This window comes from Macrobrachium rosenbergii, chromosome 25 (assembly GCF_040412425.1).
Source record: "Macrobrachium rosenbergii isolate ZJJX-2024 chromosome 25, ASM4041242v1, whole genome shotgun sequence".
NCBI classification, from domain to species: Eukaryota; Metazoa; Arthropoda; class Malacostraca; order Decapoda; family Palaemonidae; genus Macrobrachium; species Macrobrachium rosenbergii.
In genome coordinates, this window is record NC_089765.1 from 11225876 (window position 1) to 11243749 (window position 17874).

The 17874-nt window shown below is 37.1% G+C and overlaps 1 protein-coding gene across 15 annotated transcripts in view; it reads left to right on the forward strand.

The window, feature by feature from the left end:
- Mctp (multiple C2 domain and transmembrane region protein) overlaps positions 1-17874 on the forward strand; it is a 1033178-nt gene that overhangs the window by 533410 nt on the left and 481894 nt on the right. For 9 of the 15 annotated variants that reach the window (XM_067126836.1, XM_067126837.1, XM_067126839.1 and 6 more), the window contains 2 exons: positions 5589-5672; positions 13196-13285. In XM_067126836.1, the coding sequence (XP_066982937.1) occupies positions 5589-5672; positions 13196-13285 (174 nt within the window). The remainder of the gene's footprint in view (positions 1-5588; positions 5673-13195; positions 13286-17874) is intronic. The other 6 variants (XM_067126840.1, XM_067126857.1, XM_067126864.1 and 3 more) reach the window with 1 other exon arrangement.

A 17874-nucleotide genomic window follows, 5' to 3' on the forward strand; every position in this document is an offset into this window, starting at 1 on the left:
ACCTCTCGCGATGCACTGTAGGCATTACTTAAGGCTCTTTGCAGCGTCCCTTCCTTGGGCCTTTCATTCACTTAACTGTACCTCCGTTCATATTCTCTTTCTTTCATCTTGCCATCTAGAGGTTTTCCTCCTGTTACACCTTTCAAGCCTTTCTACTCCCAATTTCCCCTTCGGCGTTGAATGACCTCATAGGCCCCAGCGCCTTGGCCTTTGGCCTGAATCCTATATTCTGTTCTATTCTAATCTCTCAGTAACATGATATATAACTGCAGAATACAAGGCGCACCCTCGTCTTCCATTTCCAAGAAGAAAGGAATTTCATCGCGATGTCATTTCGAAGCGAGAGAGAGAGAGAGAGAGAGAGAGAGGAAGCTGAGAGATGAAAATAAGAATAAAGGCTGCTGACTCGCAGCCCTTTTGGGTGGGGTTGTGAGAGGGTTGCTTTTGGCGTCTCACGATGTAAATATTCAGTGAATGTTCCCTTAAAGGAGACATACCGGCGTCACTTGTCCTGTCCTGGCGTTTCATCAGCGATGATGTTCGGTTTAGTCTGGCTGCTTTCTCTCCTCCTCCTCCTCCTCCTCCTCCTCCTCCTCCTCCCCCGGACAGGTATGTTGTTTATTGAGAGAGGGTTCAAGGGAACTACAGGGATTCAGGATTATTTTTATACTATTTAAACTCTTTATTTTTATGTTTGCTCGACGTTTTGTGTGTGTGTATGGTTGATAAGGTATGTTTTATAAGAAAAAGAACGGATGGAGTTGTGTGTGTGTGTTTGTGTATGTGTTTGTGTGTGTGTGTGTAAGGGTACGGGTATGGGCGATTAAGGTATGTTCGTAATAACGAAATAGGAAAAAGAATGTCAGATTATTAGCCAATAAATGCTAAACTACCAGCTCTCTAGTCTTTGTTGGCTGGAAATATTGATTAAATGAATGCTGGTTTCAAATCACACAGTTCTTAAGATCAATAAGCATAATAGCTACGCCGATGTTAGTTACAAGACTCATGAAATATTAGTAAATGAACCTCACGACAAGCTTTCGTGGTTTTGTGATTGAACAGAAGATTTTGCGCGTGATTCCATCTCCCCCACGCTTCTTGTTGGACTCCAGAACGTAGATAGTCACTGTATAGCAAAAGAAAAACGTTGCAAAGTTTTTTACAGGCAGTTCACCTGAAGATAGATAAAACATCATTGAAATTTCTCTTAAAGATGTTTGGGATCTGCGAGGCTATCCCCGTAGCTGGTTAATGCCGTCAGTGCAACCTCTCACGCGGTGCACTGTAGGCATTACTTTAGGTTCTTTGCAGCGTTCCTTGCTTGGGCTGCAACCCCTTTTATTTCTTTTACTGGACCTCCTTTCATATTCTTTCTTCCGTCTTATTTTCCGTCCTCTCCTAACAAGCGTTTCATATTGCAACTACGGGTTTCCTCTGTACACCTTTCAGACCTTTTACTCTCAGTTTTCCTTTCAGTGGTGAAAGATCTCATAGGACCAGTGGATTTGGCCTTTGGCCTAAATTCTATCTATCTATCTATCTATCTATCTATCTATCTGTCTATCTAAAGATAGGAAAAAAAGTCGGTGAAATTTCTCAAATAAATTCGGGTTCCACGAAGCCTTCATGGGACACTTTTGTCGTCGGGTATTTCAGTCATCCCGAGAGGAATTTTGTTTTTGGGATTTGGAGTGATTTAGCATAAGCTAAACCTGTAGTTTTTCTTGTATCTGCTTTCCTAGAATTTTGTTAGTTTTTTTATCTATGTATGAAATTCACTCCAGTGTATTTATGCGAAATAAAACACTTATTATTATTATTATTATTATTATTATTATTATTATTATTATTATTATTATTATTATTATTATTTTTTTATTTTTTTATTTTTGGTCTATCACAGTCGCCCTGTTCGACAGGGTGGTTTTTATAGTGTGGGGTTCCGGGTTGCATCCTTCCTCCTTAGGAGTCCATCACTTTTCTCACTATGTGCGCTGTTTCTAGTAGCACACTCTTCTGCATGAGTCCTGGTGCTGCTTCGGCATCTAGTTTTGCAGTTCCTTCTCAGGGATCTTGGGATCGTGCCTAGTGTTCCTATGATTATGGGTACAATTTTCACTGGCATATTCCATATCCTTCTTATTTCGATTTTCAGGTCTTGATTTTATCCATTTTTTCTCTTTCTTTCTCATCTACTCTGGCGTCCCATGGTATTGCCACATCAATGAGTGATACTTTCTTCTTGATTTTGTCAATCAACGTCACGACTGGTCTGTTGGCACGCATCACCATATCTGTTCTGATCCCATAGTCCCAGAGGGCTATGGTGTTATTATTATTATTATTATTATTATTATTATTATTATTATTATTATTATTATTATTATTATCATCGTAGCGTGCATTCAAGTGATTTCATGGGAACTGTGGTCACAGAGGAAACACCATCTTACACATTTCAGTTTAACAGAATTACATCAATAATACCGGCGACTTGTAATCTGCATTTGTGCGGATGCCGTTTCGCTTACAAATTGGTCAGAGTCATCTGAGTTATTTCCGCTATGCCCTCTCATATTAGCCCTGAGAATTGCCCGTAACTCGTCTGAAGGGCAGCAGTTAATGGAGAAATGGAAAATAGACCCTCATTCGAGACAGGATTCTAGGAACAGTGACTCTTGATCCAGTACCAAATCCTTGAGTGCACTGCATGAAAGGTTAGGATTTTTTTTTTTTTGCGTTGGGATGAAAGTCCTCTGCCGCTTCCCTTCCTTAGGCTCCTAGCTGTAACCCGTTTCATTCCTTTTACTGTACCTCCGTTCATATTCTCTCTCTTCCATCTTACTTTACACCTTATCCAAACAATTTTTTAAGAGTGCAGCTGCGAGGTTTTCCTCCTGTTACGCCTTTCAGACCTTTTTACTCTCAATATCCCTTTGAGCGCTGAATGACCTCATAGGTCCCAGCGCTTGGTATTTGGTGGGCAGGTCGGTCAATAACATCTAAAAGTATTTGCCTCGCTTGTCTAATGCCTGTAACTCGAATACATTTTGGGTCAGTTACATTTTCATACGAATCCACTTTGGAATCCAAATTTCCCATTAACTGTAGCTGTCGTTACTGCTTTTATGAACTTGAATACAATTTTGTAACACCTGCAATGATACAGTTTGACTTGACCAGCACCCAGCCAAATCTATGAAACATACTTCAGTTCGTAGTCCGTGTCACCCATTTAACTATGCACACCCCCCTCCCCCTCCCCCTCTCAAAATGATTCTGAGAATGGCTGCTTTCAAATTTGCATTTTTGTCCAACTCCAGATTTGTACTTTTGCTTATTACTGTTAAAAGTTTGGATGATTATCGTAGACCGTCAGGAACCTTGTCTTCTTGGCAAAGAAGTTAAATTTAAACCCCTTGGTGTAGTTAGACGGTATTGAGCTGCCATCAAACGATCTGTGCGAACACATGTTCTGTTTATTAGGTTATACGAGTATGATGATATGTTTACCTTTTGTTTAATTGATCTTTTTTAACCTTTTGTTTAATTGTTGATGAGAGTCCGTCGGTACATTTTTGCAATGTTGAATCTCCAGCCTTAGTTGAAGTGACTTTAGTTGATGTCAATTATTTAGTTTGGACCCACAAATTTTCTTCAAGACAGTCGGTCCAAGCACGGAGAGAAGAGAGAGAGAGAGAGACAGAGAGAGAGAGAGAGAAATTCTTACTCATAAGTGGCCCAAATCGAGATAATATACTAAGGACCTATATCAAAATCGCTTACTTCTTTCCGATGAACACCATTATATTCTGTGGAAGCTTGAATTTCAAGACAGTGGCCCCTTTGGTATATATGCAGTTATTTCAGACTGAGCAGGTGAAATTTACTGATAATAGGGAGCACATTCTTTGTTGTAGTTGTCAAAAAATGTCCGTTTTTACAACTCGCGTGCATTCATCTAGTACAACACCAGGAAATATCAATATCTTGCCTATTTTCCCGGTTACAACTGTTTCACCGTCTATTTTCTTCGTCAGTGTACTCAAGGCTTCATCTTCATCAGGATAATCAAGGCTTCATACACGTAACGCTGTTAAAAAGTTGATGTGAATACAGACACAGAAACTTTATTGCAGTGGCGATAGTAAGGTATAATATAAACAGCTGATCGTGTGTTTTGTGTTTTGTGTTTGAGAGATGGTTTCCACCTGTGGGAACAATACGGAAGTTTTAGCTAATAGTGAAATTACAATTTCCTCATTAATTCCTTACACAGCCTCCCGTTGAGGGATAATATTTGACGAGTGAAAAAGCCACAGCAATGTAAACGAGAGATTGTATTTTTCCAAAATACAAAAAGACCGTTGTGTTAACGATCGAAAGTTCCGCCAGTATTTGTAACCCCTTTTTGTATTTTGGAAAAATACAGTGTCTCATTTACATTATTGTGGCTTTTTACTCATTATTTCCGGTTACAATATAGTGATGCCCCAAAGATGGTAATGTTTCTAGTATACTCGGCTGTCATTTCGGTGGTAGCCCTCGCTAGCAGGGACGCCAGGTTTAAGAACCAGAAATCTGTCAATCAACCCTCACTAGCATGGACGAGCTCCTTGAAAAAAGTGTAGGAAAGAGAGGGAGGCAGATATGGTAATCGGAAGTTTTTTTTTTTAAGATAGTAGCAAAAAAAATTTTTTTTTTTAAAGAGTAGCAAATTTTTTTTTGAAAGTAGCAAAAAAAATTTTTTTTTTGAAAGACAGTAGCAAAAAAAAATTTTTTTTTCGAAAGACAGTAGCAAAAAATTTTTTTTTTTTTTGCAAAAGACATGTCATACCAAACAGCTGGAAGAAAATTTAGATTTATTATATTAGTCGATTTTATGAGGTCGTAAGACACAAGGGATATTATGTGTACCAATGCTGACATTCTTATACATATATTTTTTTGTATATATTTATTTAATTGTACTCATATGAATAAAGTTCTGAATTTGACTTTGAATTTAAATCTGAAAGCACATCTGCAGAAACTTAAGGCGTGTCGTGAGCGAAAATTGGAAGACTTAAGCCAGTTCTATTATTCTCTAAGTGTAAATTTTTTAAAAAATTTCTTAACAAGATCAGTCTCAAAATAATTGAAATTTTGCTTGTCATGTGGAAGAAATGGACAGTGGATTTTTGTTTCTCATAGTTTTAAGCAGAGTAAAACAACCTGAAGCCAACAGCTTAATGTCCTTAGAATGCTGAAGCAAGCAATGGCCTTGATCATAAATGGGTGATTTATATCATATATGATTCTTATTAAGATATTCACAATCTCGTGAAAAACAGTTTGTGTAGTAAAAATTCTCAATTATATAGTAAACTGTATTACCACGCAAAAGTCAAAAGCAAAGACTTTGCTTTTTGTCTTTTACATAATGATAAAGTTTACTATATAATTATGGATTTTTCTTACCAAAAAATAACTTTTGATGTTTTGTTCCTGTGATCATTTAAGATAGTAGTTTTTCAGTGTCTGTATGTCTTTTATCAAACGATCTTTGCGAGTGTATTGACCTTTACTTGACCTCCTGACTCCAGATGGCCTGACACCCAACGTGCGTGCCCTGGTGGGGTCACCTAAAAGATTGCCGCGACCCAGAGTCAAGAGGCCCAGCAGGGAAGGTAAGTTGTGCCCAAATGTGAAACTTGTCCATAGAATCCGCTTTGAATAGGCAGAGGTTTTTTTCCTGCTCACTCTTGGTCACAAGAGGTGAAAACTTCCATTAGATCTCGGTTCCTGTCGCCAGTAGAGTTGAGAAGTAGATAGATTTTTTTAAGACTCAGAACAGGTTCTCATTTGTTGTAGACCTTAAAAATAAAGAGATTTTTTTAAGTCTTAGAACGGGTTTCATTTTCTGTTGACTTTAAAAGTAAATAGATTTTTTTCAAGACTTATAGCAGGTTGTATTTTCTGTAGATTATTTAAGACTTAGGACAGGCTTCATTTTCTGTAGATTATCTAAGACTTAGAGCAGATTTCATTTTCTGTTGGTTATTTAATAACTTAGAACAGATGTAATTTTCTGTAGATTTTTTAAGACTTAGAACAGGTTTCATAAAATTATTTAAGACTTAGAACAGGATTCATTTTCTGTAGATCATTTAAGACTTAGAACAAGTTTAATTTTCTGTAGATTATTTGAGACTTAGAACAGGTTTCATTTTCTGTAGGGGTTTTAAGGCTTAGAACAGGATTCATTTTCTGTAGGTTATTTAAGACTTAAAATATGATTCATTTTCTATAGCTTATTAAAAACTTAGAACAGATTTAATTTTCTGTAGATTATTTAAGACTTAGAAAAGGCTTAATTTTCTATAGGTTATTTAATGACTTAGAATATGCTTCATTTTCTGTAGATTTTTTAAATCTGAACAGGTTTCATGTTCTGTAGATTTTTTAAGACTTACAACAGGATTCATTTTCCGTAGATTTTTAAAGACTTAGAACAGATTTCATTTTCTGTAGATTAGATAAGACTTAGAACAGGTTTCATTTTCTGTAGATTTTTCAAGACTTAGAACAGGTTTCATTTTATGTAGATTTTTTTTAACTTAGAACAGGATTCATTTTCTGTAGATTATTTAAGACTTAGGGCAGATTTGATTTTTTGTAGATTTTTAAGACTGAGAGAAGTTTGAATTTTCCGTAGATTTTTTAAGGGGTAGAACAGTTTTCATTTTCTGTAGATTATTTAAGATTTAGAACAGGCTTCATTTTCTGCAGATTATTTCAGACTTAGAACTGGTTTCATTTTCTGTAGATTATTTAAGACTTAGAATAGGTTTCATTTTCTGTAGATTTTTTTAGACTTTGAAATGGTTTCATTTTCCGTAGATTTCTTAAGATTTAGAACAGGTTTAATTTTCTGTAGGTTATTTAAGACTTAAAACAGGTTCATTTTCTGCAGATTTTTAAGACTTAAAACAAGTCTTATTTTCTGTAGCTTTGAAAAGTAAATAGATTTATTAAGAATGAGAACAAGTACTCTCGTTTTCTGTACTTAAATTAGTCTGTTTGTTGCCTTGCTAAGCTTGAGATTATAGTTGCATTAGTTGTTCCTGTATACAGATTAAAGTTCATAACACAAAATAATCCCTTCCTAATCCTATTATTTATTTCTTTGTGTTGTTCAGTTTGTTTGAAGGATTACTGTCATTTTCATGTCATGTTGAAGTTCAGCTTTAGGATTTCCTATTTCAACACTTGCATGATTAGAACTGCTCTAGTCTAGTATAATCGTATGCTCTGAAAATTGTATATAGATATCTCATCTTGTTATGTTATATGAAATGTCCGTTTGAACTGAAAAAAAAAAAAATGTTTAATTCCACTGACTGTGCTGAGTGGTAGTAGAAATAATTTGATTGAAGATGAGAGTCATTTAATCTTTATGGAGAAAGCTGAAAAGCATGAATTTTATCTTTACATATGAATAAATCCAGCTGTGGTGTTCGATTTGGCGTGTATAGTAGGAAGTTTCATTTCAGAAGTACACATCCTCTGCAGTGTCTATTTGTGTGTGTGTGTGTGTGTGCAGAATTATATGAGATTATATTGTAAATACCGTGAAAATGCGCGCTGTACAAAAGGTAATTTTGCCCATTTTTATAGTGCACGAAGTCTTGTGCCTGCAGTGGAAATACATAGCACAAAAACCCCATTATCTTTGACAATTTTTGCAGTGTTCTACGTTTTAGAATATTGAGGAATATTACTCAGATATTGTTAGGTTGAAGTATTTAAACACAAAGAAACCATTATCCTTGACAATTTTTGGAGTGTTCTACATTTCAAAATATAGAAGAATATTGATCAGAGTTTGTTGGGTTGAAGTATATAAACAAAAAGAACCCATTATCTCTGACAGTTTTTGGAGTGTTCTACATTTCAAAACATGGAGGAATATTAATCAGATTTTGTTGGGTTGAAGTATATAAACACAAAGAACCCATTATCTTTGACAAGTTTTGGAGTGTTGTACTATTCAAAATATGGAGGAAGATTAATCAGATATTGATAGGTTACAGAACATATGGGTGTGCAGACAATTTAGCAAAGCAAAAAGGACCAAATTATATTACTTCCCCTAAGGAGACATTGTCTCTTGTGAAGTGACTCTTACCTTGCATTACTGGGGCAGTTTGTAACGTATATTAGTAGTATTGGGAAGTCAGCCAACCCGAATAAGATAGAGGAGGTTTCTCTTAAGAAGTCGTTATCTTTTTGTGAACTTATTTTTACCCTGGCATCGCCAGGTCGGTTTGTAACGAAACCCAGCAACACTGGAAGACGATAACGCATCTTTGCAAGTGCTGTAGCTCCTTAGAAACATGTTAATATACCCGGGCGTACCGTAGGGGGAGATAGCGCCGTTAGTGCACCTCATGCGGTGGTGCGCTGTAGGCATTGCTTAAGGTTCATTGCAGCGTCCCTTCCTCAGGCCCCTCCGCTCATAATCCCTTTCTTTCATCTTACTCTCCTCAACCCTCTCCTAACATTTGTTTCATAATGCAACTGCTTTGAGGTTTTCCTCCTGTTACACCTTTCAAACCTCTTTACTGTCAATTTCAGTTCAGCGCTGGATGACTTCATAGGTCCCAGAGCTTGGCCTTTGGCCTAGAGTCTATATTCTCAATATACCAGGCTGTGGGAGACGGCTCTATTCCGATTACGAATGAGCCACACTTGCCTTACACACGAGTACTTAATTGCTGGTGATTACCAGCCACTTTGCGACTGTCGTTTGGTCCCGGTGATTCAGAGGCATTTGCTGGTCCAGTGCCCCAGTTCTGGTGTCCTAGAAATCGATATCCTTCTAAGGCTCGTGATTAGGATAGCAGCGGCCTGTTGCGGAGGGCGTACACGATGCCAGTGGCATTTATTTTATTTCTCGGAAGCTGGGCGCCTGAAAAATAATGTGAAAGTTTAAAGAAAACCCGAGCTATTAAGTGGATTATATTATTACTGAAGTCAATCAGATGTTTTGGTCGCTCGGGTGAGAATGTAATAGGATGAGTTTGTTCTCTCTCTCTCTCTCTCTCTCTCTCTCTCTCTCTCTCTCTCTCTCTCTCTCTCTCTCTCTACACTGACGGGAAGCACTTGCCTTCGGAAGATTGGCACTGGTAGCTTGTGGCCTTGAAGACTTATCTCTCTCTCTCTCTCTCTCTCTCTCTCTCTCTCTCTCTCTCTCTCTCTCTCTCTCTCTCTCTCTCTCTCTTTCTCTCTCTCTCTCTCTCTCTCTCTCTCTCTCTCTCAGACCAAAATGATCCTAATCTAATGAATGTGTGGAAATTAAACCGTGTGTACAAAAAATAGTTTATTCTGTGAGTCTTACATGTAACAAGTTGAAAACATGGTAAATAAGAAAAATGTTAAAAAAAAAAAGAATGGAAATGATAAATGAATATCTTCCCCAAAAAAATCTTAGAAAACAGAACCAGAATTATAAATGGGATTCCTCCCGATCTCAACCTCCTAATGCTGTTCAGTCTCCATTGTAGGCTAATTGTGTGGCCTTTGTCACCAGTTCACTTCAATAACCACCACCCATAGTGCTTATGCTGCATGCATGTCTGTGCAGATGCATGACTATCCAAGCCTATCCATGGCTAGCCATTTAAACTTCCTTCCAGCAAGGAATCAGAGCCTGGAAATTCCAGTGGCCATCTACCAGCACTTCTCACACAGCAGTCTCTTATATTTCGCAAAGCTCATAACACTTTTGCCATACAAACCCCCTTCACTAGGTACAGACGAACGAACAAAACGCCACCTCCAGGCACGCCCATAATCCAGATTTATAACAGGATAAAGGTTCTACTGTAGAAGCTTCTATCCATAATCAGAGACAGAAAGATCAGCCCAGAACACCTGTTGCTGGCACCTAGAAATCCAAAGGTGACTGTCACGAGAAATGCTGAATTATCAGACGTGCAGGTCACATTCCTCCTACCTGTGAGATTACTAAACATCGCAAGAGATCGTATGCCGCGAGAACGTACAACGTACACAGATTCCTACATACACAAGTGCACGTATTTGTACTGCTAACACTGATCGCTTGTTATGCAGACATCATAGACTTACTGTATATATATATATATATATATATATATATATATATATATATATATATATATATATATATATATATATATTAATATGTATGTATGTATGTATGTATATATATATACATATATATATATATATATATATAATATATATATATATATATATATATATATATATACATTAAAGATAGAATGATGTAATCGATACTCCACAGATAGAAGACCTTTTGCGTCTATTCTTGTGAAAGCCGTCAGGTTTTATAATTAGGATATCGATTGTTCCATTGAGTTATGGCGTCAGTGTAAGATGTTAGGATATTAGTCATGATTATTGGTAGAAAAAATATGGAATAGTATTCAGTGTCAAGTTCATGGTGACATGAACTGTAATTGTCCCCTATTGTCTAAGATTTCAATGAAGGGAATTCTTGAACAGTATTTCTGTTACGAAGTTTGATACTGGTTTCTATTTTCTCTTCGTGAATAGCCTTCCATTGGCTTTAAGAAGTATATGTGTAGTTGTTGCTACTGTGCAGATAAATGTGTTAGTTGCTACTGTGCAGATCAATGTGTTAGTTGTTCTATGCAGATAAATGTGTTAGTTGCTTCTATGCAGATAAATGTGTTAGTTGCTTCTATGCAGGTAAATGTGTTAGTTGCTTCTATGCAGGTAAATGTGTTAGTTGCTTCTATGCAGGTAAATGTGTTAGTTGTTTCTATGCAGATAAACGTGTTAGTCGCTACTATGCAGATAATTGTGTTAGTTGCAACTGTGCAGATAATTGTGTAAGTTGCAACTGTGCAGATAAATGTGTTAGTTGCTACTGTGCAGATCAATGTGTCAGTTGTTCTATGCAGATAAATGTGTTAGTTGCTTCTATGCAGATGAATGTGTTAGTTGCTACTGTGCAGATAAATGTGTTAGTTGCTTCTATGTAGATAAATGTGTTAGTTGCTGCTGTGCAGATAAATGTGCTAGTTAATTTTATGATATAAGAAGAAAGTAAAAATGATAAGGTTTCTAGATTTTGATGGTTTTATGCCCTCGGAAAATGTCACAGCTTTTGAAACCTTGAGTGATGACGTCACTGATCGTAAACGTTGTTCAAATTCTGTTCTTTGGGTTATGGAATCACGAGGCTTTATATCTATATATTCATACCAGTAAAGTTATATCGCTTAAGGTAGCAGTTATGTTTCAAAAGGGCTACAAGCCATGCAGTTTCACGTTTCTTTAAGATATTGGTTGCCAAACGTGCGACAACTAATAATACTGATCTTAAGTTGCCCGTGGTTCAAAGTCAGAAAATGGCAACTGGTGTGTTACCAAAACCTTGAAAAAGCTTGTAGTTGCTTCAAATTTGGTTCCACAGAAAGGATTGGAGGAAGAACCTGTTACCTCGAGCATACATCTCTCGCAGAATATATGAAAATAAACTCCCAACCTTTTCAGAGGATTCTGTCTTGAAGCCTTGAAGCTGAATCCTCCCCTGAAAATGTTAGGCTCATTACCCAACATCATGATGAGTATGAAGACCATATCCCAATGAACTTCAGTTCACCTGAGTTATTCCTTGATATCTCTTTAAGATACAATAAACAATAAAGTCCAGTTCAGCGTCTCAGATTCTCTCTCGTCTCTACAAAGAAAACTGAGAAGTGATGGTGATTTTATCTTTCCTGTGGACAGGTTACTAAAACCTTTCGGATATCAGATTCCTTTGCTCTGCTTGCTGAATGTCCTACTGTTCCCATAAATACCATTACTCAAGGTAGCTTATCAGTCTTCTTAACTAGCTGTGATGCCACATTAGCCTGTAAACATTTGTAAAAGCCTGTTTATACCACAAGTAAATGGGCTGATGAGCATGTTTTAAATTTTCGAAATCCAAATCTACCTACAGATAATTTTGATAGACGCAGACGTACCCAAGTTATTTCACTTTACTCTTGATGAAAAGGAAATGAAAGGGGCATGATAACTGCTTCTAAGCCCACATGGTACGGTCACATTGATAGTCTGGAATCGAAGATCAAGAAGTACTTAAATATTTTAAAAGTTTTTATATGGTTTTAATGCAGGAGTAAATAAGAGATTGTACAATTTACTAAGGAAGTCTCAGTGTGACTTTGGATGTCAAATATATTCGTCTGTATGAAAAAATCAGTTAAAGTAATTTGATGCTGTACGTAGAATTAGTCTTAGAATATGCAAACATACTTTTAGAACACTGACCATTGAAATCATTTTAGTAGGTAGTAATTGATTACCACTTGATTCACGAAAGAAGTAGAATCTGCAGTATTTGTGCTGAAATAAATCTGCTTAAGGTAACTCTTCTTTGATGCTTTGTAAGAAACTGATGGCTCAGAGAATTAGTGGGCCAAGATCATCTAAGCTTTTTCAGATTAGTATGACGCTGGATTTTTAAAACTTACCCTTCAACTTTTTGTCTTAAGTTGTTTTTGCATGCAGATTTAAACCAACTTGTCAGCAATTTTTTTTTGTAAGATTCACTTTGCATAACTGAAATATTTCTAAATGCACTTTTTAAAAATTCTTCTTATGGTTTGTAGAATTCATTTTGCATAATTGAAATTTTATTTTTAAATTCACATTTTAAAAATTCTTATGGTGTATAGAAGTCATTTTGCATAATTGAAATTTTATTTTTAAATACACATTTTAAAGATTCTTCTTATGGTTTGTAGAAGTCATTTTGCATAATTGAAATTTTGGTTTTAAATACACATTTTAAAAATTATTCTTGTGTTTTGTAGGATTCGTTTAGCTTAAATGAAATATTATTTTTAGATGCACATCATAAAAATTAATAATTTTGCATAATTGAAATTTTTTAAGTGCACTTCTTAAAAATTATTTTTTATGGTTTGTAGAATTCGTTTTGTAAAATTGAAATATTATTTTCAGATGCACATTATAAAAATTATTCTTAGGTTTGTATGACTCTAAATGTGTATTTTTGCACAAGCATGTTAAGATGCCCTGATTTATATATCCTTTTTGCATGTTTGTTTGTTTTCCTTGCATGTATGTGTGCTTTCGGGAACAGATGCGCCGAGTCCGCAGGTGCGTGCACTAGTTGGTTCCCCCAAATGGTTCTGGAAACCAAGATTCAAGAGGAGTTACAGAGAACCTGAAGGTAAGATTTTTATGTGTGTGTATATGCATATATATATATATATATATATATATATATATATATATATATATATATATATATATAATATATATAATGTATATATATGTAAATGTAATATATATAAATGTATATATATATATATATATATATATATATATATATAACATATATATAGCACACTGTTTATATAAATATATAGATATAGATATTGTTTTCACATTTTAAAATGTAACTTTTGACATAGTGTTAACATATCAGCCTGAGTCTGCACAGTCGAAAATGTAAATTGATCTGCAAGGTTCATGTTTCCATGTAAGTATTCTCAGTCAAAATATGCAACTTAACTTATGTAATTAATAATGTTTCCACATTTAAATCCATAACTTGACTTGCAAGATTAATGCTCTCTCTCTCTCTCTCTCTCTCTCTCTCTCTCTCTCTCTCTCTCTCTCTCTCTCTCTCTCTCTCTCTCTCTCTCATCTTCAGGTAGGTATGTTCCTACGCTATGTGATAGCAACATTAAAAAATAAAATCACGAGTAATAAAACAGTGTCAAGGGAAACAAAATTGATCTCTGCTGAAAAATTTGCCAAATAATTTTAAAATACAGCAACAAATTATTTCATCGCGAAAGAGAATTATCAGCGGAAGACCAGCATCGTATAGATTTAGCATTCTGAATCACAAAATATTGAAGAGTAAATAAGGACACTAAAAAGTATCTTTAAACAAATTTTCCAGTGAACTCTACCCCAATAAGTTCCATATTCCAGTAAATTCTGCCACAGTACGTCCAATTTTCTAGTAAACTCTACCCCAATACGTCCCATATTCCTGTAAAACTCCAATACGTCCCATATTCCATTAAACTCTACCCCAATACGTCCCATATTCTTGTAAAACTCCAATACGTCCCATATTCCAGTAAACTCTACCCCAGTACGTCCCATATTCCAGTAGACTCGGCCCCAATACGTCCCATATTCCAGTAAGCTCTGTCCCAATACGTCCTATATTCCAGTAAACTTTATCCCTATACGTCCCATATTCCAGTAAGCTCTACCCCAGTGCATCCCATATTGTGCCGCCAGTGCACCTCATGCGGTGCACTGTAGGCATTACTTAATGTCATTTGCAGCGTGCCTCCCTAAGGCTCCTAGCTGCAACCCTTTTCGTTCCTTTTACTGTACCTCCTTTCATATTACTTTCATCCTACTTTCCGCCACCTCCTAACAGTTGATTCAGAGTGCAATTGCCAGGTTGCCTTCTGTCACACCTTTCAAACCTTCTTACTGTCAATTTCCGTTTGAGGGCTGAATGACCTCGTAAGTCCCAGTGTTTGTCCTTTGGCTTAAGTTTTGGATTCAATTCAATTCATATCGGCCAAGCTTACTGGAACCTTTTTCACACCCAGGCTCAGTATTCTCTCTCTTACTGTGACCAAGCCGAATACCTCTTCACTTCAGACTGCAAATGGCAGAAGACTTGCTGACCTCAGTCTGCAACCATGTAACAACACCAGATTGCAACATATTCTAAATTTGAACTGAATTCACTCGTCAAGAATTAACAGAAGTAACTGCAATGAAAGTTTCACTGTCTGCAGTCACGCCCCAAGTGAAAGTTTCACTATCTGCAGTCATGCCCCGAGTGAAAGTTTCACTGTCTGCAGTCTTGCCCCGAGTTAAAGTTTCACTGTCTGCAGTCATGCCCCGAGTGAAAGTTTCACTGTCTGCAGTCTTACCCCAAGTGAAGGTTTCACTGTCTGCAGTCATGCCCCAAGTCAAGACCAAAAACAGTAAAGATTCAAGGTCTTTAGAAGCAATATCAACAGTAACAAAGAAAACAGCATCCATCAGCTGTTCTTTTGATAGAGTACAAAGCCTTCGGAATCCAAGTTAGGAAATTTATACGTGAGAGGTTGAAGCCATCATAATGGCTGTTTTAGATATAAATATTTCAACACAAAGAGATAGCACAAGTGCCTTGTTTTCTGTATATATGTTGCCTGATCAATTTCTCAAACATCTTTCAGTTTTCCGTAGGAGACACCCCTGTAGTGCTGTCAGTGTGCACCTTACGTGGTGCACTGTAGGCATTGCTAAAGGTTGTTTGCTGCGTCCCTTCGGCTCTTGGCTGCACTCACTTTTCAGCCTTTCACTCTACCTCTTCGATCTAGCTGTCCAGCCACTCCAACCCCATCTTTTCACTCTCTAGAACACTGAATGGCTGACATAGTGCCCCAGTGCTTGGCTTAGTGCCGAATTTTCATAAATGAAATCGAGATCCTCGGAAGGCGCAAAGTAGGGAGATAAGCTTGTCGTTATGACACTCCTACTCATTCGTTGCCTTATAATACGACTAATCCATCAAAGTACACTCTGATTTAATGTTTGAGAACCCGGGTATTAGTTGATGGACTGATGATTTTGATACCAATTTTCCTATTTTCATCAAAGGCAGTTAGAAAAGCAAATTGGGTTGCTCGTATCAGCTGCGTTTTCATTTATGTTTGATATTTTCATTGTTTTTTATGCGAATATCAGAATATCTAGAAAGCCTCGTAAGTTTATTTTAGAAAACGCAAACAGTCCATGGAATGTGCTGTCCAGTTCTGGCGGTCAAAGATGACGCAGAAACTTAGAGTCTGGAGTTTGGAATTTGCTCTTGGCCTTCATACTTGGGTGTGCGTATGTTAGAGAGAGAGAGAGAGAGAGAGAGTGAGAGCACGCGATTTTTGTTTGTTACACAAGTCTGTCTATTCGAGATCACTGCATGCACTCATTCCTAGGTTTACGTAGCCTTTTACAAATGCTTAACTGTAAATGCTCCCTTTTTACGCACCGGTTTTTACTTTTTTTTTTTTCTTTTTACGTAAACGTCTGTACGAGATTTCTGCATGGCTCATTCGTAGGGTTACGTAACCATTTATACACAAGCATAATTGTCAATGCCCGCATTTTACTTCTCGGTATTTAGAACACGGTTATTTTAACTTCTAACATACGCGTACAGACGGCTGTTGCACGTGCAATATTACCAATGGAGTGGGAAGTTGACACTTCCTCCGTGTGAATAAATTCTGCAAGGTCTTGTAGATTCCGTCCACGAAAGCTGACAGCTAGCACTTGTTAGGAGAAATCCGCAGTTGATCGCTCCTAGGGGGTAAACCTGGAAGTCAGGGAAAAATCTTCTGTTCAGGGGAAAGAGATGATTGGTTTCGGGGGAATTAGGTGATTGGTTTCTGGGGATGGAAATGATTGGTTTCTGGGAAAAGAGATGATTGGTTTCTGGGGAATTAGGTGATTGGTTTCTGGGGAAAGAGATTATTGGTTTCTGGGGAAAGAAATGATTGGTGTCTAGGGAAAGAGATTATTGGTTTTTGGGGAAAGAAGTGATTGGTTTCTGGGGAATTAGGTCATCGGTTTCTGTGGAAAGGAGGATTGGTTTCGAGTGAGGGAGATGATTGGTTTCTGGAGAAAGAAATAATTGGTTTCTGGGGAAAGAAATTATTGGTATCTAGGTGAAGAGGTGATTGGTTTCCGGGGAAAGAAGTGATTGGTTTTATGGGAAAGAGATGATTGGTTTTTTGGGGAAAGATAATTGGTTTCTGGGGGAAAAAGGTGATTGATTTCTGGGGTAAGAGATGACTGCTTTCTGGGGAAAGAGGTTATTGGTTTCTGTGGAAAGAAGTGATTGGTTTTTGGGGAAAGAGATTATTGGTTTCTGGGGAATTAGGTGATTGGTTTTTGGAAATGGAAATGATTGGTTTCTGGGGAATTAGGTGATTGGTTTCTGGGGAATTAGGTGATTGGTTTCTGGGGATGGAAATGATTGGTTTCTGGGGAATTAGGTGATTGGATTCTTGGGATGGAAATTATTGGTTTCTGGGAAAGAGATGATTGGTTTCTGGGGAAAGAGATAATTGGTTTCTGGGGAAACAGATGATTAGTTTATGGGGAAAGAAGTGATTGGTTTCTGGGGAAAGAAGGATTGGTTTCGAATGAAAGAGATGATTGGTCTCAGGGGAAAGAAATTATTGGTTTTTAGGTAAAGAGTTGATTGGTTTCCAGGAAAAAAGTGATTGGTTTCAGGGGAAAGGGGTGATTGGTTTTTGGGGAAAGAGATGATTGGTTTCTGGGGGGAAAAGGTGATTGGTTTCGGAGGAATAGATGATTAGTTTCTGGGGAAAGAAGTGTTTGGTTTCTGGGGAAAGAAAGATGTTTCGAATGAAAGAGATGAGTGGTTTCTGGAGAAAGATGATTGGTCTCTGGGGAAAGAAATTATTGGATTTTAGGTAAAGAGGTGATTGGTTTCCGGGAAAAAAAGTGATTGGTTTCAGGGCAAAGAGATGATTGGTTTTTTGGGAAAGAAATAATTGGTTTCTGGGGGAAAAGGTGATTGGTTTCTGGGGAGAAAGGTGACTGGTCTCTGGGGAAAAGGATGATTGGTCTCTAACCAATTGGTTCTTAGCCACGCAAAACAAATCTAATCCTTCGGGCCAGCCCTAGGAGAGCTGTTAATCAGCTTGGTGGTCTGGTTAAACTAAGGTATACTTATTAACTCTGGGGAAAGAGGTGATTGGTCAC